The sequence below is a fragment of the Rhinatrema bivittatum genome, chromosome 2 (assembly GCF_901001135.1).
Source record: "Rhinatrema bivittatum chromosome 2, aRhiBiv1.1, whole genome shotgun sequence".
In the NCBI taxonomy this organism is placed as follows: Eukaryota; Metazoa; Chordata; class Amphibia; order Gymnophiona; family Rhinatrematidae; genus Rhinatrema; species Rhinatrema bivittatum.
Genome location: NC_042616.1, coordinates 624,469,167 through 624,492,313, shown reverse-complemented (window position 1 = coordinate 624,492,313; position 23,147 = coordinate 624,469,167). Strand labels below are relative to the sequence as shown.

The 23,147-nt window shown below is 41.1% G+C and overlaps 1 protein-coding gene across 1 annotated transcript in view; it reads right to left on the bottom strand.

Moving 5' to 3' along the window:
* The window catches only part of LOC115083383 (chloride channel protein D-like), a 472,614-nt gene that overhangs the window by 27,896 nt on the left and 421,571 nt on the right, over positions 1-23,147 (bottom strand). The window contains exon 15 of the mRNA XM_029587184.1: positions 9,423-9,519. Within this exon, the coding sequence (XP_029443044.1) occupies positions 9,423-9,519 (97 nt within the window). The remainder of the gene's footprint in view (positions 1-9,422; positions 9,520-23,147) is intronic.

Below are 23,147 nucleotides of genomic sequence, written 5' to 3'. Positions count from 1 at the left end.
CTGTCCTGGGGCTCCAATTTTGGTCAAGAGAAAAAAAAGGTTCTCTTCTGCAAAAGGCATGAGTCAACTCAAGAACTTCATCAGAACTCAGGATGATTTGCCTTGGGACAGCCATAATGGCCTCATCCATGCTAAGATTGCACACCAGGGTGTCTTACACTCATTATACTCACAAACTAGCTGGCTGGCTCAAGACAAATCTTCCTATGAGTTCTGGTGAAGTTCTTCAGTTGACTCATGCCATTTGCAGAAGAGAACCTTTCTTTTCTCTTGACCAAAATTGGAGCCCCAGGACAGGATACAGCCCCTTGCTACCCTACCTGACTCCCAGCAACTAGAATCCAAACTGATCACTACTCCCACCATAAATTCCTATCAAACTCCAGAACCTCCTTCCCAGTGTCTCATGGAGGCATTGTATATACTCATACATGGGAACTTTCGATTTGCAGGCGCCCTGAAATTGTGTTGTGGATTAGCAGGGGGTGGAGGTGAGGGACTGGGGAGGAGGACAGGCATGGGTATGCACACAAACTTTTTCTGCTCTTACACACAACCTCTAACACACTTATTTGTTCAGACATATACATGCTCACAAAAGCACACGCTCACACACATGCTCACTTAACACACATACCCACTCTCTTTTCTCTTCCTTTTAGGCTAGCTGTACTACTTCCCTTCCTTCCAAGGATGTAGGTTCGATAGACGGGGATGAAAGGAGTCCTCTCGGTTCCCAGTGTGGGTGGCTAGTTCTCTGTCCCTGACTTTCTTTGGTGTCACTGTCTTAGTGTCCAAAAACAATTCTTTACTGTTGACAATTAGGAAAATGGCACAACTCTTGATTCACAGCAGCACAGTATAATTTCTAGTTACAATTTCTTCCTCAATTTGTGCAGGAATGTTTAGCGGCAGACTGGGAGAAATTCTACCCACCAGGGCATGGAAAAATAGGGTCCCCAGATGGGCAAGGCGTCCTTTGTATGGGCAGAACCACCCTCTCCAACTGGCAAGGATACAAAGTTATCATCTCTGCACAGAGAGATAAAACTTCTCTCTCCCCAGGGTCTGAAGACTCACTGGATGGGTGTCCTTTCTGAAAGTTAGGCTTTGCTTTTACTCACTGTCAGATGATCTAAACCATCTTTGTTCTTATGCAGTCCTTTGTGCTTTTATTTGAATCCCTGATGGGAGGGATTCCCTGGAGCAGGCTTTCTGGGCTCCAGTCAGAAATATAAGAACATAAGAACATAAGAAAATGCCATACTGGGTCAGACCAAGGGTCCATCAAGCCCAGCATCCTGTTTCCAATAGTGGCCAATCCAGGCCATAAGAACCTGGCAAGTACCCAAAAACTAAGTCTATTCCATGTTACCATTGCTAATGGCAGTGGCTATTCTCTAAGTAAAGGAAGAAAGGGCAGTCAAAACTTCCCCCGGATGGCGAACTTAATCTTCTTAAAAACTGAAGACAACACCGGGATTCTCCATACAGAAGGTCACTACCACTTCTGGGGTAGGTCTTCCCTAACCTGCACAGATCTAGACCCAGGGTTCCCCAATCCCTGAGCCCAGGCTCCAGGCTCCAGGGACAGAGAACTAGCCACCCACACTGGGAACTGAGAGGACTCCTTTCATCCCCGTCTATCGAACCTACATCTGAACTATTACAGGCAAAATTATGGAAAGAGTCATCAACAAACAACTAACTGATTACCTAGATGAACATCAACTACTTTTCCCATCCCAATTTGGGTTCAGAAAGTACCACAGCACAGAAACGCTTTTGATATCACTTTCAGAGGTGCTTCTAAAAGCTCTAGACACTGGAAACTCATATCTCATCACCCTTCTTGATATATCAGCAGCTTTCGACACGGTTAATCACAATACCCTCATAATCCGCCTCTCTGAAATAGGTATTTCGGGCTCAGCACTACTATGGTTCCAGTCATTCCTGAGCAACAGAACTTACAGTGTTAAAAGTGGACTAAGTGAATCCAAGCCAAGAAATCACTCTCAAGGAGTCCCCCAAGGATCCTCTCTTTCCTCTACATTATTTAATATTTACCTTACACCACTATGCCGGCTACTTTCAAAACTGGGTCTTCAACACTTCATCTACGCAGATGATGTTCAGATACTCATACCAATTACCAGCACAATCACAAATGCCCTGAACACTTGGAATGCAGCCTTATTAGAAATTAAAACAATTCTCACGGACAACCAATTGGCTATTAACACCAACAAAACTGAGCTTATCATTATTTCACCTCCAAAAAATGCAACCCCGAGCTACACTGGTCATTCACAAGACATTTCTTCTATGACACAGCAAGTACGCAGCCTTGGCATCATCATTGACAGCAATATCACGTTTAAAAAATTCATCGCGGATACGGTTAAAAGTGGATTCTTTAAGCTACATACACTAAAACGTATTAAACCTCTCTTATACCAATATGACTTCCGCACTGTATTACAGGCAACTATTTTATCAAAGATTGATTACTGCAATGCACTGCTACTAGGTCTACCTAAAACTACAATTCAACCCTTGCAAATGTTACAAAACGCAGCTGCCCGCATCATCACCGACACAAGCTGCCACGAGCACATCACTCCAGCACTTCAATCATTACACTGGCTACCCGTGGCATCCAGAATAATATATAAATCCATGACGCTTATACATAAAGCCATTCACAACAGAGATATGCGCAGGTTCACCGATCACCTACAATTCAAAACATCAATCCGCCCAACCAGATTCCAGCATTTAGCTAAACTGAAGATCCCTGCACCTAATCTGACCAATCTTTCTACTACAAAAGAACGTTCATTCATCATTGCTGGATCCACAATATGGAACACCATGCCATCGGAATTACGCCAGGAATTTTGCCACAAAAAATTTAAACAAAACTTAAAAACCTGGTTATTCAAAAAAGCCTACTATTAATGAACTGAGTCCTATTCTTTGCTTTCTAGTTTATTTCCACAGAAACACATATTTTGATATTTATTTTCTTTATACAAAGTTATACATGGTTTTGTATTCTTTCAGTTATAATGTTATATTGTAAAGCACTATGCTGAATTAATGTTTGAATGTAAACCGAGGTGATGTTATTTACGTGCCCCGGTATACAAAAATCCGTAAATAATAATAATAATAATAATAATACTTAAAAGGTTAAAGTCCAAAAAATGCACTCAGAGAGAAACTCCCACCAGACAGGTTGTGAACTGGCTGGGCAGAAACCCTCCTGACCCTGGCCAGGACCACCAATCAGGGCTTGCTTGGCTCCTTTGGCTGGGCCTGTAAAAACTAACCTCTCACTCTACCTCTGTACTTTGTATTAACCAAAAAGGATGTCTCCCGAGCTATCGCTAGAGAGCTGTTTTATATACTATTACAAGTGGGATGGCCATTACAGACTCCACAGGAGGAGGGTCTGAATTTGAATGGCACTGCCCATTAATCACCCTGTTCTATCTACAGGTCTGATACTAAACACCCAGGACTTACTGGTAACCCGAGAAGATGCGCGGGTTATATGAGGAATTTCAAAAAGGACTCTTTGTTTTGTTTTTTTTCCTGAAGCTAAGCTGCAAAAAGCTTTTGGGAGAAAGAGTAGGGTGTCCAGTGATTTGAGAAGACTTAAGCACTATTTGAACAAGGGTCTGCAGGAGTGATTTGAGATCTTGGAAGGAAGTATAAGTTGTTTCTGATTTTTGCATCTTGAATTTGTTTGGTAATTTTCTTTTCTTATAACTGCTGAAATGTTGGAACTATTCTTTTTAGTACAGCATTTTCTCTGTTGCAACACAACGACTGGAGTGAATTATTTTTTTACTTTTAGTGGCTCTGCAAGTGTATACTGCTCCTGATTCACAAAACCCCACCAGCATTCAATGGTCTTGTGCTTTGCAGGGCTGGGAGGTATGGCCCCAAAAGATTTGAAACATAAGAACATAATAAGATGTACCACGCTGGGTTAAACCAAAGGTCTATCGAGCTCAGGATCCTGTCTACGACAGCAGCCAATTTGGGACAAAAGTACCCAGCATAACCCAAAAAATAGATCTTTTTCTACTTGAAAACTTCAAATAAGAAAATCCAATAAATCTACACAAATAAAGATCATGAACACTGCTGGACCGAATAAAACAGTATGCAGCAATTTAATATCTTTAGAATACTGTATGCCCTTAGAAGTGGCAATGGATGCTGATAAATAGCATTGAATTTGTGAAGCCCCAAAACACAGCTGCAACATTCACTGGAAATTAGGCTGCAAGAGGCGAGGAGGAGACATAAGAACTTTTTCCTTTAACAAAAAAGAGCCCCTTGTGCCTGTTACCTATTGCCTAGTCGTTCTGCAGATCCGGGGGTGAGGAGGAGCCTGGCCCCAACGGTGCAGAATCGCTGCTTCCAGCCAGTGACGTCATCTGGGAGGGACCAACAGGGTTTTAAAACTGGCCCCTCCTGCGGCGCATAGGTGCCGCCGGCGCACTGCCCAAGCCACGTGCGCCTAAGGGGCGCACGGCTTTGATTGATCTCCTTGATTGATTTCCAGGGAAATTTAACTTTAAGAAAATACTCTGTGGAATATCTGGACTGTACATGAGTTTATAACATTTATTATTATTTCCTCCTCTCTTATGCCTCTGTAATTCTGGATTGTCTCCTAGTTAGCCTCCATTCCAGTAGAGCTAATTAAGTATTAACAGAGACAAGCACCAAGAAGGAGCTTTGTCAGATTTCCTAGAATTAAATTTACTTGAATAATGATGCCTCACACTAAGAGGAAGGCATGGTTGAGGGAGGTGCTTATATCATCCCCCTCGCCGATAACATCACAGCCGTTAATATCCTCCTTCTTTGGGTTAGCAGCTGATACAGTACCGGAGGACATAGCCGCTGCGGGGGTCACTTTGGAGCGAGGAGGATCACCACTGGCTGAAGAAATCTCATTGAGCCTCGGAGCTCCTAAAACTCCCTCTCCACCATGTAAAATACATACGAATCCCGTAGAGCCTCCTGTAATGGAAAGGGGCAACGGTGATATAATTAATTTACCTAAAGAATATAAAGAGAGTGGAGACCCGGCTGTGGGGGGAGAAGGGATATCAAGACCGGAACTGGAGATAATATTGCTTCAAAAGCCTGAAGAGATTACTATGGATTTATTGTGGTCTGCAATTAAATCTTTAGAGGTGGCAATTATAAATATGTCCCAAAATGTTATGGGTTTTCAACAGAAAGCTCTTAATTTGGAGGGCTCTGTATCAATGGGTAAAAATAACTTAGAAAAATGTGAGAAACGTTTGGAAAAGGTGGAAGCTGTACAAAAAAATCTAGTTAAATCTGAGACAAGAAATGAAAAGAACCTATAATTTATTGAGAATTCGTTGAAATATGTAAACCTGAGGGTCTTGAATTTCCCTGCTCAGAAATTAATACCTGCGATAGATGTGTTTAAAGAGTATTTGCACAATGTGTTGAAAATGCCACAGGAGTCCCTACCATCTTTTGCAAAGGTATATTATTTACCTCTGAAATCGAAGATAACCAGTCAGGAGGGGAATTTACAGCCTGAGAGTAATATGAATTTGACTGAGGTGTTAGAAACCTCAATTGATACAGATATTCCAACTAGAGCAACTCTTATAGCTTCCTTTTTATTTCCAACAGAGAGAGATAATGTGCTCAGAATGTTTCTAAGACATAGGTTACAAAATTTCCATGGCCAACAAATATAGATATACCCTGATCTTGCAAGAATAACTCAAATTAGAAGAAAGGAGTTTTTGAGATTGAGAACAGAGGTGATAGCTAGGGGAGCTAGATTTTTGTTAAAATTTCCATGCAGATGTGAAGTGAGCTAACTGGAAGATAAGTACGTTTTTTAAGAGGTTACCCAGCTCCAGGTATTTTTGGAATCCTATCCCCCAGTAAACACAGAGGTGGGTTAAGAGCTAAGATGTAATTCAGCTGTTGTCTCTGATTGCTGGTTAAGAGGGTTATATTAAATGCCCCCATACAGTCCTTTATTTGTTTATTTTCTTTGAAACCGCTCAATTAAATTAGCTCTATCTGGTTTTTCTTGTAACATATACAGATAAATATCTATTGTGGTAAATATTTACTTATATGTAAGAACGTACTATATTTATCTGTATACAATTATAAAATATTTAGATGTTTGTTAAAATTTTGAAAATGCATAAATAAAAAAATTAAAAAAAAAGAAATTAGGCTGCAACATTCTGGGAAGATAAGTGATGGATTCATGTGGGCAGTGCTACCTTATTTGAAACTGAGCTGCAAAAAAACTCTGAGAAGCGACGTGATGGTTCTTATATTGTTTTTTTGGTTAAAAAGAAAAGATATTATAATGGACAGAAATTTACTACATAAGAAACTTTTAAAAAAATGTTGTTTAGACATTTCTAGTGAGTGGTATTTTGGATTATGATTACAAACATCAGTGGTCTATATAATATGGGATATTTGTATCCTGAAAGACAGCATTAGCATGATTTATGAGGGCTCATTTCCACTTTTAATGACATATTATTAAGACATAGAATTTTGGTGTTCACTTCAACCTAATCCACACTTTTATTGGTTTCTATTTCTTATTGACAACCCTGAGAAATAAATAGTGGCTTTCCCCCAAGTCTATCTGGTTAATAATTATTTATGGCCTTTTCTTCTGGGAAATTGTCTAAATCCTTTTTAAACTCAGCTACACTAGATGCCTTGACTACATCCTCTGGCAACAAATTTCATAGTTTAAATTGTTCATTGAGTGAAAAAATAATTTTTCCAATTTGTTTTTTATATGCTATCCATTAGTTGCATGAAGTATTCTCTACTCCTGGTACTATCTGAAAGAGTAAACAACCATTCTCTACTTATTTGCTTCATCCCACTCATGATTTTATAAACCTTTGTCATATGTGACAGAGGCTAAATAAGCAGAAGCGCTCTAGCTTATTTTGCCTTGTTTCATAAGGGAGACATTTCATCCCCTTGGTGTTTGGGTAATTGCCAGGTTCTTGTGGCCTGGCTTGGCCTCTGGTGGAAACAGGATGCTGTGCTTGATGGACCCTTGGTCTGACCCAGCATGGCAATTTCTTATGTTCTTTATCATTTTTGTTGCCCTTCTCTATACCTTTTCTAGCTCCACTATATCTTGTTTGAGATCGGGTGACTAGAAATGAACACAGTTCTCAAGGTGCACTTGCACCACAGACTGATATAGTGACATTATGGTATTTTCAGTTTTGATCTCAATGCCTTTCTGAATGATTCCTATATTCTCTTTCCTTCTTTGACTGCCACTACTCTGGGAGTGCATTTTTGTAATTGTAAATGATCAAGTAAGTTCTTAATTGCAGTAAATGTGCATGGGGAAATATGGCATTTTGAAAGTTCCCTAGATTCAGCTTGTAGCTTTGCACTTATTTTCTAAACTGAAATATCGGACAGAGAAACATTTCTGTAAACTCTGCAAAACATTTATCATGCACATGAGAAGGATAATAAATAAATCCTGAGGGGAGCCAATTTTCCAAAGGAAACTCTCTGTGGAGTTTCCCTTTGAAAATTCAGGACAGCACTCTTGAAGCAGGTGCAAATATGTACCAAAAAGGTACATGCAAGGATTTAAAAATGAAATTCATGCATATTTCCTGCCCATGCATATCTCTCCCACAGTGCTGGCACTGCATGCTTTTGTCCAGTACATGTACTTTTAGCCACGCTCACAAGAGCCAATTTTCAAACCCCATTTTTACCCAGATAGCTATACACTAAACCACCAAAATCTTTTGATGATTGTTCCCTTTCTACCTTTTCTGAACAAAAAAGCCATAACATTATAACTCAACAACCAACAACCATACAAGGGAACCTCTTGTTGTGTGGTTTCTTTTGTGCGGTGGCTAGCATAGCGTCAGCCTGTATCTTGGCTTGACCCTATGAGCTAGCTTCCGCGTGTTTATTCTTTATTATATTTGAAAATCACTTTTTTCTATTTTTTCTATTTTTTATAATTATTTAAGAATAGTGCTTCATGGCGATCCCGTTCTGCAGGCTGACCCGATTTCAATGGTAAATGCCAAGGGGTAAATGCCAAGGGGTTGGCTCAGAGAAGCCATATAAACGCGGGAATAGAGAGAGACGCCGGATTTCAAAGTGAAGGCGCCGCTCACGCGAAGGTTTTGGACGCAGTATTAGTAAGTACAGTACACTTGAACAGTGGTTTTAGCATTAGTCACACACATATGTAAGATGGAAATAATCGTTCATTTAAATGTTTTGGTAGGAGTTTAAGTGCTTTTCTGAATGGCGAACCTGTGAACCGAGACAGCAAAAGGGTTTCCCGTGGCCCCTGAAGCAGGCAGTGAATCTGCCGAAACATGGCCCATGTCGGACAAGCAGAAGCGGACCCCGATCAGCAGCGGCAATAAACAAACATTAAGTTAAGTGATACTATAAAATAAGGCATTTACCATTGAAATCGGGTCAGCCTGCAGAACGGGAGTGCCATGAAGCACTATTCTTAAATAATTAGAAAAAATAGAAAAAATAGAAAAAAGTGATTTTCAAACATAATAAAGAATAAACACGTGGAAGCTAGCTGATAGGGTCAAGCCAAGATACAGGCTGACGCTACGCTAGCCACCCCACAAAAGAAACCACACAACAAGAGGTTCCCTTGTATGGTTGTTGGTTGTTGAGTATATTGGATAAGGGAACGAGGTTGGTTATTGATTAGTGGATAACATTATAACTAGCACATTAATCAATGACATTAAAAATAAAACTGAAGTTGAAAGCTTTCATTTGATTTTATTTGTTCAGCTCTAGGATGTTTTTAGGGAAAACCATACAACGGTTTTAGAAATGCAAGTGACTCAAGAGGCAGTACTGTCTCTGTTTCTTTTTGCTTTTGAAAACATATTTTGCATACCTTTTGCAAGAAAAAAGTACAGAATGTGTGCATTTTTTAAAACTGGGGTCTAAGAGGGCTGCATCTTATAAATATTATCTGTTCATCATTGCAACACATCTGAATTAAGATCCTAAGGAATATAAGCTTCCTTTTTTCCTAGGTTGTGGTTTATAAATTGTGGTAACTATTGTGCAAAATTTGGAGATATGCAAAAAATTAAGAACAGGACTAAATCTGAAAAAGACGGATTTGAAAAACAGATTGAGGCGACATGTGTGTATATATCTATCTGTCATTAGATATATATACACATTTTGCAGCATAAGAAAATTGCACTGGACTGAATATCCCAAGATATTTGGTCATTTATTATGGTTCCTGAATTGATGAGGTACTAGGGCCAATACAATTGTTTTCATAAGCCAATGTTGCTGTTGCTACATCTCACCTCTTCATATGATGGGATGGGTCCAACGGACAAGGATTCTCTGTTACCTGGTGTATAGAAGATATGTTCTTTCAACAGCAACATGCAAAGCTCCAACCTAGTACCAAAAAGAGTTATAGATCAAAATAAGTAGTCTGCACAGTGGATCATCATCAAAGTGCTGCATCTGACCAATTCTAATAGAAAAAAGATATTTGTCAACAAGTTCTGCACATAAAATCTCAAAATATTCAATTAAAGTAGAAGTACAATATGTTCTTTATTTGGCTTGCTTGCCACTGATAAAATCTGTTTAGTTACATACAAAAAAAAGATTTACGTCAGTCCTTCTGTTTGCTTTTATTTTCACCTGCAAGTAGAATTATTGAATCTGTAAATTCTTAGGACACATGAAATTAACTACAGTGCTGATTCACCCAAGAGCCCTCATGTTGGTGAATAGCAGCCAAACACTGGGTTTTCTTGGATTAAAGGGGCTATTCTGCTGATATTCATGCTGTTTTTGACAATTCAATAGTTTATTCAAAACTATTTGGTGGACATAATAGGCAAAGCCATCTTAGACTCTCTGTTGCTGGATGCCACTATGCTATCAGGCTCATCTCCAAAGAATTAGCCACCCACATCAATATGTAACTTTCATTCACTTCCCCAGTGTCAGTGAGGCTCTGTGAGGAGCCTTTTGCAATAACTATTCAGCATGTAGTATTCTGGCTACATGCTTGTGGCATTATATTCTTTTCTTAAGTCATGTTTTTTTCTATTTTATATATATATATATATATATATATATATATATACACGTATATTTTATCTGGAAGTGCCTAGGACTATGGATTGTGTTCAGTCTCCACAGTTTATTTATATATTTCTTTAGAATACGTCCACCTTGTGTCATCCTGAACGATTGCTTAGCTTAGATTTTCTTCAGGGTACAAATGTTCACTGTCTTGATGGATGTTTGAGTGTTTCTGAACTTCTTATTGAATCTGTTCCTGTTTGCTCTATCGCTCTCTTTTTCTCTCTCTCTCGCCTCTTCCTATTGGTCCCTTGACCAAAGCAGCATGGGAATGTCTCACTTCCTGTGGTGCATTTCAGTTAGGAAAAAGCCTCTCGGCAAACTAATATCTCTTCCTGAACTCTTCTCTTCAAGCTCCTAAAAGCATTATTATTTTAATCTCATCCAATAATATCCACAGCTTCTTCTAGAGCTGCAATTGTCTGCTTTGACAACTGGGCTTTCAGAGATTCTCATCACAGCTGTACCAGGTTCTTTTATCTGTGCTGCCAACCTCCATACCATCTCATTCTCAGTGAGTGTTAAAGTGGTCATCATTCAATAAATGTTTGGTATTAAGAACTGAGAGTTTTCTCTTGTATCTGAAGCTGGGATAAAGGTTTAGCGGATTGTTTAGCAACCCAAGCAAAGGCAGAAAATTTGTGAGAACAGTACAGATTGTGCAGCATATAAATATTAAACATAAATTAAAATGTATGCCCAAAAAACAAGATTTAAGGGAACATAACATGATTTATGCATGCAAACCATGCCGTTAATGTTCACAAAACATGTCAGGAGCATTACCATGATTTTTGTGCATTATGCAGAAAACAGGATTTGTGCGCATAAAATTTGTGTTCCTATAAGTTGTGCACATAAAATATGAGTTAAGAGTATAAAATTTGTAATCATAGGTTGTGTGCAGAAAATCTGCATAAATCATCTTTTAAGCACATAAATCCTGAGTACAGGACCCTGCCACTACAAACTCCAAGTTCAGCCCCATAGACTAACACTAGCTCCAGAAACTCTTCTCCACCTCTGACTTGAGTTACATTTCCAGGAAACATGAGTTAAGCCTATGCACCTCTCTGCATTGGGGAATAATAGCTAATGCCTAGACTGACATGGGATTTGCAAGGAGGAGCACTAAGTTGTACACACAATTTTTGTGTGCACAATTACTTACTATATCAGGAGTAAAGTTCTATGCACAAAAATGTATGCAGAACTACATGCCGATATGTGTAAGCACAGCCTAGCATACCTTATTACATCGGGGCCTGGTTTAGCAATCTTCAGAGAGGCTAATTGCACATGCTCAGTGCCTGACTACAGTTTTGCAGCCCTTAAAGAAACAGAGCTTACAGGATCATTTATCAAATCGCGTTATGGTGTTTTCACATGCAAAAAATGACTTAATACATGCGATAAGCACCATAACACATGGTGCGATGAAAATTTTTAAAAGGGGAGGAGTCGGGGTGGGAATTCTGTAAATGTGGGCAGGCTTCATGAAGCCATAATGCATGATATTGCTGAAAATAACTACATGTTAAGCTGTGTGATATGCCCATAACACAATTTGCTTGCATATTCTGTTTTGGGCATTTTTAGGTTAGGAGAAGGGCCTGAGATGAGGAGAGGAGAAAGAGAGAGCACCTCTAGCGGTGGCACCATAGTAAGCAGCTATTTATGCTACTATAGGAGGTCCACCTTGTAACTCAAAGTGAGGATTAAGTAGAAGTGTAGGGATTAGGGGCCACTTTTACATGCAGAGTGAGACATACGAACAGAACAGTACACTCTTGTGAAGATTTGATGTCCTTCGGAGTAAGGAAACTCACACAACGATGAGATTTGTACAATGTTCTCTCAACCTAGCTTGATAGACTATCTGATAACATCTGTTTTGGGCATTTTTAGGTTAGCAGAAGGGCCTGAGATGAGGAGAGGAGAAAGAGAGAGCACCTCTAGGGGTGGCACCATAGTAAGCAGCTATTTATGCTACTATAGGAGGCCCACCTTGTAACTCTCTCTCTCTTTCTGAAATGAGCAGGTAGGAAAATGCAATTATGTAGGTAATACCTATGGAAAGCACTAAGATAACACTCATTGCAAAAAAATAAGCTGGTACCATAAAACATGCCCCTTTTCCTATCACATGCAATATTTAGTGCAGTTTGATAAATATAGGCCTTAGTTTGAAGCTACTCAGATAAAACATCAATTTGCAGTCTTTTTACCTTTGTCATAAAGGTGAGGTATACTAAGTTTTACAACCCAAACACAACATAGGATACATTTTCAAATGCTTAATTACAATCCATACATTTATAATGAGGAGTTAAACATGAAGACTGGCTAAACGCACTAAGATGAATTCTCAGCCACTTATAACCGCATGCATACTTTCATAATGCACACAAACTTGGCCTCATAAAAAAGAGATATCCGGGGGGTATTCTATGCAAAGTATTAGATTCTATGTATGCAGCTTACATCTTCAAAATGTACAGTATATACATAGATAGCATGCTGCTAATATGTCTCACTATGCATCCTCCTTTTACACTATCTAAATGCATGTACATTTGCCCGCATTACTACCCGATTTCGATTTCCAAATTCAATATAAGTATTTGAAAATCAGCTTGTTTTGTGCAGGCTTATATGTGCATCGCTTTACTATTAGGCACCCTGTATGAATAAAAGTGTATATTTATTTGATCAAAGCTCTACTCTTCCATTTTTGCTTTTAAACAGCACAGCTATAAAAATGATTTCCCATAAAAAGAGCACAGAATGAAAATGGTGGGAAACACCTACCCTAGAATGCTGCTAAGGCACTTCTGCTTATACTGACCTATCATTTGATCATTTCCAGTTAATTTCTTAAAATTGCTCTTTAAATCAGCACTTTAAGGTCCGAGCTGAATAGTTTTAAAAACTCTGTTAATGAAATAAAAACAAAACAAGGTACTTTTTCAAAACAAAAACTGTAATTCTAATTCCTTCATAAATATGACTTAAAGAAACTTTTGATAATCAATTATACTGTAGCATTTTTGTTTAGATTCCCTAATAATGGATATATGCTTGTGGTTATAATTTGGTACTGAATGGAAAAGCTTGTAAATGTTTTGTTTTTTTGTAAAATATTTTAAATCTGTAATGAAAAGCATCGAATTGAGCAGCACCGCTGTTTTTATTCATGTGCCACCATGAGTGAAACCTCTACACCATTGTAACTATAATCTGTATACTACATCCTTCAGTCCCTCTCAAAGTGACTTACAATTATAACAAAGCCATGCACACAACATGACTCAAATGTAATTACACATCAAAATATACATGCATAGATTGGATACATTATATCACAAATACAACAGGAATGAATACGCACAAATTTGAAACTTGTGTCTAGTAGGGTAGAGGATCCTTTTTTACAGACAAAATAAGTGAGTCCCCTGATAGGATGAGGCTGTCACTTTGCAGGGAGAATCTTCAGAAATGTACTTTTAAGTAAACTGGAGAGTCTAATATCCAAAACAAAATTAGTCAAATTTAGATATTTTTTTCAAGAAGAAGGTGGGGATTGTGACAGGATCAGTAACAATGTATGATTTTTCAATAAAAATGTAGGGACATGCATTTGGGTTGCAAAAAACCCAAGGGAGCATACAGTATTAGGGGTGAAGTATACAAACAAGATGTTGTGCGTCCCGTTTGCATTAGACCCATGTCCGGGCCTGCTCACCTCGTTCTTGCTCCAGCAGGGCCCAGGCTGACCTTTCCCGCAGCCTCGGCCAGCTCCCTGTGTCCACGGCGCTCTGTGGTAGCATCTCCAGGACCTTCGGGATCCTTGGTCTCCCAGCTCGCTCCACGCCGGGGCTCGGCGTCCTCCTCCGCGTCAGCCCCGCCCTAGGCGCACTCGCGCGGACCGCCCGGCCCTTTAAAGGGCGGGAAATCGCTCCACAGCGCACACAGATGATGTCATCCGAACTGGTATTTAAACAAGGGCCTCAGCTCCTCGCCTTGGCAACAGGTCGACACCCCCGAGTGTGTGAGTTGCCTTCCACTCCTGCTTCTGAACCCGCTCCAGTGTTCCTGTGTTCCATTCTAGTGTTCCTGTGTTCCATTCCATTGTTTCTGTGTCTGCTCCTGTTCCACGTCTCTCCAGAGTCCTGTGTTCCTGCTCCGTGTCTATGTGTGGCTTGACCTTCCGGAACTGACCCACACGTCGTTCCTGACCACATGCGGCCTGACCTTCTGGAACCTGACCCTCGCTTCGGACCCGGCTATGCCCTGTCTGACTCTTTGAAACCTGACCTTGGCCCAGCTGACCATCCTCTGGATTGATATTCTGTATCTGACCTTGGTTCTCCACTCGGACACTCTCCTTGCTCACCTTCCCATGTCACCTCTCCAAGAAAGCCCCAGAGGCCACCTAAGTCCAGGCGGTCTGGGTACCCAAGGGCTCAACCCACAGGAAGACCCGATTGTTATTGGCAAAGTCCCAGCTTGCATCTGTCTTCCTGTGTGCTCTACCCCCTGGCAGCAGGAGCCCCCTAGAACCACCTAGAGGGCAGTGCCAATCCTGCTCCAGGACAAGGGTCCACTTCCTGCGCAACACAAGAACAGGATCATCAGGTGATCATAGCTGATGATCTCAAAGTGGCCAAACAGATAGATAAGGCAATGGCAAAAGCCAGAAGAATATTTGGATGCATAAGGAGAGGAATAGCCAGCTGGAAAAAAAGATGCTGATACTTCTTCGATATAAATCTCTGACGAGACCTCATTTGAAATATTTTGTACAATTCTGGAGACCACTCCTTCTAAAGATATAAACCAGAGGAAAGCTATTAAAATGGTCAATAGTCTTCATCATAAAGCATATGGGGACAGACTTAAAGCTCTAAACATATATATCCTAGAGGAAAGGATAGACATAAAAGAAATGATAGAGACATTTAAATATCTCTTAGAAATAAATGCACACAATGGAGGTATTTATCAACAGAAAGGTGGTTCTAGAATGAAAGATTATGGAATGAGGATGAAAGGGCTAGATTCAAGAGTAATCTAAGGAAATATTGGTAAATGCTAGAGGTGTGAATCGTGTGATCGATCGTCAACGATCGATTTTGGCTGGGGGGGAGGGGAAATCGGATCGTCATGTTTTGTTTTGTTTTGAAATCGTTAAAAATCGTAAATCGGGGGAGGGCGGGAAAACCGGCACACCAAAAAAACCCTAACACCCACCCCGAACCTTTAAAACAAACCCCCACCCTCCCGAACCCCCCCAAAATGTTTTAAATGACCTGGGGTCCAGTGGGAGGGTCCCGGCACAATCCCGGCGTGATGTCCCGCTCTCTGGCCACACCAAAAAAACCCTAACACCCACCCAAACCTTTAAAACAAACCCTCACCCCCCCGAACCCCCCCAAAATGTTTTAAATGACCTGGGGTCCAGTGGGAGGGTCCCGGCGCGATCCCGGCACGATGTCCCACTCTCTGGCCACAACAAAAAAAAACCCTAACACCCACCCCGAACCTTTAAAACAAACCCCCACCCTCCAAACCCCCCAAAATGTTTTAAATGACCTGGGGTCCCGGCCCGATGATCCTGGCGCGATGTCCCACTCTCTGGCCACGACTGCTGTGAAGAGAAATGGCGCCGGTGGCCCTTTGCCCTTATCATGTGACAGGGCAAAGGTAGCGCCGGCGCCATTTTGATTCCTTGCTCCCGACGTCAGGAGATCGCTCCCGGACCCCCGCTGGACCCCCAGGGACTTTTGGCCAGCTTGGGGGGGCCTCCTGACCCCCACAAGACTTGCCAAAAGTCCAGCGGGGGTCCGGGAACGACCTCTTGCACTCGAGCCGTATTGCAAAATGGCGCCTGCCGTATTGCCGTATTGCAAAATGGCGCCGGCCATGTGGCCGGCGCCATTTTGCAATACGGCAATACGGGGTGGGTGTTAGGGTTTTTTTGGTGTGCCAGTTTTCCCGTCCCCTGTTTAACGATACAATACAAATGCCCCTGACGATAAATCGTGGGCATTTGTATTATATCGTATACTCTAACGATTTTGGACGATTTTAAAATTATCTGACAATAATTTTAATCGTTCAAAAACGATTCACATCACTAGTAAATGCAGCCTCCTAGTGAAGGTGATGGTGGTAAGGACAATATTAGAATTCAAGAAAGCACAGAGCAAGCACAGAGAATTTCTGAGGGAAATTAAGAGATTGCAAATAACTGAAAAATGAAATTGCAGACCAACTGTTAGTAATCTATAAGCTATCATTAATATTAGCTATGGTACCTTAAGATTGGAGGGTGGTCAATGTAATGCTGTTTTTTAAAAAGAGTTCCAAGGTTGATCTGGGAAACTAAAGACCAGTGAACCTGACATCAGTATCGGAAAAATGGTTGAAACTATTCTAAAGAACAAAATTGCTGAACATATAGACATAGTTTAAACAGATAAAGCCTACATGCCTAACCAATTTGCTACATTTCTTTGAAGGCATGAATAAACATATGGACAAAGGTCAGCTAGTTGACACAGCTAGTTGACACAGCAATGATCTGTATCAATCTGACAGCGTGTTTGACAGGAGCGCCTGTCAAACACGTTGTCAGATTGATACAGATCATTGTTAAAATTAACTCCCCCCCGAAGCAGCCGGGGTGGCGAAACATGGGACCGTGTTGGGGGTATCGTATTTAAAGTCTTTGTTTTGAACTCAGGAGTTGCCGCAATAAAATGTCATACATAAAACTTTAAACTATACCAGGAACTTACGTTGTTTCTTGCACTTGTGTGGATGTCAATATATTAGAGTGCAAGTATCACTCCAGTGCTTTGTTGGATTTACAGGAATGATGGCCACTACCCTTATTCAATAAACATACACACGGTTAATGCAACTACAACTTTACTCTATGCTTCAACAGCAAGAGGAAATGTGGGAAAAATGATCTGCATTCACAAATAAGCATGGGAGTAGCTTGCTTTTTACAGTGATTACTACCCCAAACCAAATTAGCCTGATGCTTCACTTTCAATGCATATCCAAGCAGCTCTCTGCTTCAATGGCAGGGGGAATGAAGAAAAGATGATTTATATTCAAACAACCAACAAGGACTAAATTGCATAGGCTGGAAAAACAAATAAGTGTGGGAGTAGCTGTGGGAGTAGCTTGCTTGTTACGGCAGTTACTACCCTGAACCAATCAAGCCTGATACTTCACTTTGAATAGATATACAGTGCAGCTCACTGCTTCAATTGCAGGGGGGGGAATGAAGAAAATGGAGTTATATTCAGACACCGACCAACAAGGACTAAATTGCACAGGATGGGCAAACAAATAAGCATGGGAGTAGCTTGCTTAATGCGGTGGTTACTACCCCTAACCAATTAGGCTTGATACTTAACATTGATACAGCTCCAGCACTGCTCTCTACATCAATTGGCGGGGGTGGAAGGAAATTAGAACCAAAAAGTTACCAAAAAAGGCCCTGACCTCAGCGGTCAGAGCAACAGATAAGTATGAGAAAAATAAGTATGAAAGCTCGCTGGGCAGACTGGATGGGCCATTTGGTCTTCTGCCGTCATTTCTATGTTTCTATGTTTAAAGGCACAGCAGTGCCACAAGGTCCATGTAGTGGGGTATACCCAAGAAGGAGTCCTCTGTAGAGAAGATTTGGTAATGGTCCGCAGAGCAGGGTACACCGGTGAGGTTTCCTCAGTAGCAATGATACGGCAATGGTCTGCAGAGTGGGGTACACCATTAAAGATATCTTGGCAGAGGTGATACGCAATGGTCTGTAGAGCAGGGTACACCAATGATGGTCTCTCAGTAGAGGTGGTTCGTCAATGGTCCGCAGAGCGGGGTACACTGAAGAGGTTCCTCAGTAGAAATGGTATGGCAAAGATCCACGGAGCGGAGTACTCACTCATAGGAGAGGAGAGGGTTCCAGAGGAAGCCCCGGGGAACGAGGCAGGCTGCGGTTCTAGGCGCAAGGCCCTCCGAGGAGTGGATAGCCAGAGATAAGGAGAGGGCCCCCAAGGAGCGGGTACCCACGATGTCTCACGCCAAGGAAGCAGGAGCTGGAATGGTAGTCCTGAATTGAGCGTAGCGGATTCAGCAATAAGGGAACTCGTTGCCAAGTCGTAGGTAGGCAGGGCCAGCTGGCTTAAGAGTCCAAGGTAATTGACGTCATCCGAGAGGATGCCCCTGAGGTTCCTGCCATGACATGCATAAGACTAGCTCGAGAGCGCGCGTGCACATGCACGCCTAAGGTGTCCGGAGGGTAATATGGCGGTTGGCAGCGTCCATGCCGTCCAGGGGGGCCCAGGAACAGAGGCAGGTAGACCGGCGATAGTTAGCAGAGGCCACGAGACCACCCATGGAAGATGGAGCTGAGAAGAAAGAGGTGAGCAACAGCAGTCACAGCCATCTGCGACCGATGAGCGTAACAGCTAGGAAGGGGTTGGGGTCAGAGAGGAGAGGAGAGGGGAAAGGATAGGAAAGGTAGGTAGGGGTATATGGAAGTTCCTTCCTAGTTTGCTCCTTAATTGGAGCGGACTGGGAGGGAACTGGGGAAGCCCTACTCCCATCGCCACATGTTGCCTTTTAAAATTCCCCCCCCCCCCGCCCTCAGAGGAGGCCAAGCTACCATACATGCGCGTGTATGTCTTAAAATCGACCCCTGAGTGAGCTGATCAAATTTGATGACGATTCAAAATTATTCAAAGTTTTTTAATCATAAGAGGACTATGAGAAATTGCAAGAGGACATTGCAAAACTGGGAGACTGGGCATGCAAATGGAAAATGAGATTTAATGTAGACAAGTGCAAAGTGATGCACTAAGGAAAGAGTAACCAAAATTATAGCTGTACAATGCAGGAATCCACATTTAGAGTTACCAACCAGGAAAAGGTTCTAGATATCACTGTTAACCCCTTTCAGGATGAGAAAACACAATACAAAAGGCTCACTGATGAATATATTCGGGGTGGACCGGAAAGGGGTTAATAATATGGGGATTTACCAGAAAATACTAGACTGCAAGAGATTGTTAGACAAGTCCAATCATGGCTGACCTGCCAACATTTGTTTTTGAACATGAAGAAAACAAAGATTCTGTGGGTAGGAAAGGCTTCTGAACCTAAGACCAGGCAGGAGGTTTGGTTATCCAAATCATATTGGTGCCAATTCAGTCTCAGATGAAGACCTTGGGAGTCTTTTTAAACTCCCAACTATCTATGAAACAACACATTTGCCATGTTACCAAAACTATATTTTATAAACTTAATTTAGTGCGATCTTTAAAAGCCTTGCTGCCCTCAGTATTTTTTAGGATGGTTGTTCAGGCCCTGGATTATTGTGGTACTTTGTATATTGGGCTTCCAGACAGGCTGATGCACGCCATGCAGCTGGTACAGAATGCGGCCACCCGAGTTATAGTTGGGGTTTTGAGAAGAGAACATATAACTCTGGTTTCAATATATAACTCCCGATCAAATAGAGTAGTAGATTTAGGTTGGTGACCGTTGTTTTTAAACTTCTCAAGAATCTTTCTCCTTGTGTATTGCGAGATTACATTGAGTCTTATATTCCAAGCCATGCCCTGAGGTCAGAGGGTGCCAAATTATTAGTCATTCTTCCAGTTAAAAAGTTCAGATAGGTTCAAACAAGAGGGCGAGTTTCCTCATCAGTAGCACCAAATGACTGGAATAAGTTGCCCATTGATCTTAGACAGTAGCAAGATTTTAAAGTGTTTAGAAAGGCATTAAAGATAGTATTTTTGAAGAGGCATTTGGATGAAGCAACATTGCTCACTTTTATTATTTTAAATGCTTTTTTAGTGTATTGTTTTATGTTAACTGTTGTGTGTATAACATTGTATTATGCTGATTTTATGATTGTTTTATTGTAATCCATGCTGAACAGATTTTAGGAAGTAGCAGAATATAAGAAGTTTAAATACAAAAATAAAAAAATATATGTTGAAATCCTCTGTTTTGTGTGTGACGATGGCAAGAAAGCAAATAGAATGGTAGGAATTATTAGGAAAGGAATGGACATAAAAAAAACATGCCTCTCTGTATTGCTCCGTGGTATGACTACAACTTGACTATTATGTGCAGTTCTGGTCACTACATCTCCAAAATCATATAGTAGAATTAGAAAAGGTAAAGAGAAGAGTGGCCAAAATGATAAAGGGGATGGAATGATTCCCCTATGAGGAAAAGCTACACAGGTTTGGGCTCTTCAGCTTGGAGAAGATATCACTGAGGGAAGATATGTCAGAGATCTATATAATAATGAAAGGAGTAGAACAGGTAAATGCACATCGCTTGTTTACTCTTACAAAAAGTACAAAAAATAGAGAATATTCAATGATGTTACTAGGTGATACATTTAAGCAAATAGAAGAAAATATTGTTTTATTCAAAGTAAAATTTAACTCTGGAATTCGATAATGGAGGATGTGGTGAAAGCTGTTAGTGTTGCTGAGTTTAAAATGGTTTGCACAAGTTCTTGGAAGAAAAGTCCATAAACCTTTATTAAGGTGGATTTGGGGAAATCCAATGCTTACCTCTGGGATAAGCAGCATGGAATCTATTGACCTTTTGGGATCTGGATTGGCCACTGTTGAAAACAGGATATTGGCCTGGCTTGATGGACTTTTGGTCCAACCCAGTATAGCAAATCTTATGTTCTTATGTTCCTAAAGTTGAGCAGGAAATGTGGATAGGCAGACTAGATGGATCATATGGTCTTTATCTGCTGTCATAGTCTCTGTTTCTCTGTTTTTGTATTTTTACAAAATTAGCTTACTAGTTACCAAAATATTTTTTCTCCAAATCTCCTTTCCTACAACAGACTCCCACATTCCCCTGCACACCTGTTTACTGTTGATATTTAAATGTTTTTAATTTAATTTCTTGAAAACCCAGTTAGTATTTCACTGTCCCTTTTTAAATGGGACAGAATGAAAGAATTACTTTTTTAATATTTTTATTTGCATTTTTAATGTAATTGAATTAAGAATGTTTATAAAAGACATAATAATATCACTGTAGTGTCTGTCTCTACTCTAGAGTCTTTCTGATTAGCGGTTTGTATTTAGAATTCTCTCTGAGACAGCATTTTACTGTGTATTTTTCTTGTTTCTTTTTGTGTTCCTTAGCTACTCCTCATTCTTTTTAGGGTGTTGATAAAAGCTATTATGTAAATGTATATTTTTCATGATTGCTTACACTTAGTTTTTTATTTTATTTCATAATACTCTTTGTTTGCTTAGTATTGTATTGTTGAAAATGTATAAATAAAGAGTTAAAAAATAAGATGTAATAATGGCCATTAGTATTTAAGCCTTGACCATTAGCACTACTGTTTCAAACCTGTACTAATTTAACCCTTTTATGTTTTATGTTCATGAATGAACGATAAGAGAACCCCCACGATCAATATCGTGGGGTTTTCCTATCATTTTGGGGAAGCCCCTGATTTCTGACGATTTTGAAAATATCGTCCGATATATTCAATCGTCCGAATCCCGATTCACATCCCTAGAAAGCAGTCAGGGGTAGCTCGCGTTCACATGGAAGGGCAGACAGTACACCTTTAATAGGTTACCGCAGGAATATTCACACAGTCCCACTTTGTATCATGGCCTTATTGCACAGGACCTTGAAAAAATCAAAATTTCATCATGAATTAAAATTGTGCATTACATTGATGATCTATTGGCTCATGGTTATCAAGAGCAGGAGGTAGGAGAATGCTTGGCACAGGTGATAGAATTTTTGAAGACCAGGGGATGCGTCATTAACCTTGCCAGGATTCAGGGCCCCAGTCAGGTAATGTAATTTTTGGGCATTATCTGGAGAAAGGGTGAAAGGGAAATCCCTGAAACAGCTCAACAAAAGAAAGGTAATTGCAGAGTACCCATCACTAAGCAGGAAGTACAGAAATCTGTGGGTTTATTGGGTTACTGGCATACCCACATTCCTCATCTTAGCCAAATTCTGTGACCCTTCTACCACATTATCAGGAAAAAAAGCACACTTTATCTGGGGTCCCATTGAGCAGAAAGCCTTTGATCAAGCCAAACATGCAATAAAAACAGTGAGTCTGGTGAGAGATGGGTCCTTGGATTTTCAGGTATCAGCTACCACTGAATATGCCAATTGGAGCCTATGGCAGTTGCAGGATGGGAAACGAAGAACTTTGGGGTTTTGGTCTCAGAACTTGCCCGCAGCTGCGGAGCAATACACTCCCTTTGAGAGACAGTTGCTGGAATGTTACTGGGCACTGATAGATACAGAGCAAATGACCACTGGACACCCTATAATAATGTGCCCTGAGATCCCCATCATGCAATGGGTAAAAAGCACACTGAAATCCCACAAAGTGGGTCATGCTCAGCAAAGCAGTATCATTAAATGTTGCTCACCCCGTCCACGCCCGGCCCATGCACGGGCCTGCTCATCTCGCTATCTCCTCTGCAGGACACGGGTTGGCCTCCCCAGCAGCTGTCGCGAGCTCCTCCAGGCCTCGGCATTCCGCTGCAACGGTTGCTGGGCCTTCCACTGCGCACTAGGCCTCATGCCAGAGTTCGGCGTCACCAGTGGCATTGGCCACACCCCTCCGCATGCACGCAGAGCATGTACTAGTTTGCCTCCGCGTTCACAGTCTTGTTCCAGTCTTGTTCCAGCGTCCTACTGTTCCAGCATCCTATTATTCCAGCCTTGTCCAGCGTCCTCCTGTTCCAGCGTCCTTCTGTTCCAGTGTCTGTTTGTCCTGTCTCCCCAGGTAGTACCCTTGGACTGTCTCTCTGGTACTGACCTCAGTCTGCTCCTTGACCATTCCGTTCACTGCCTGAATCTTGACCTCTGCCTGCCTTGTGACC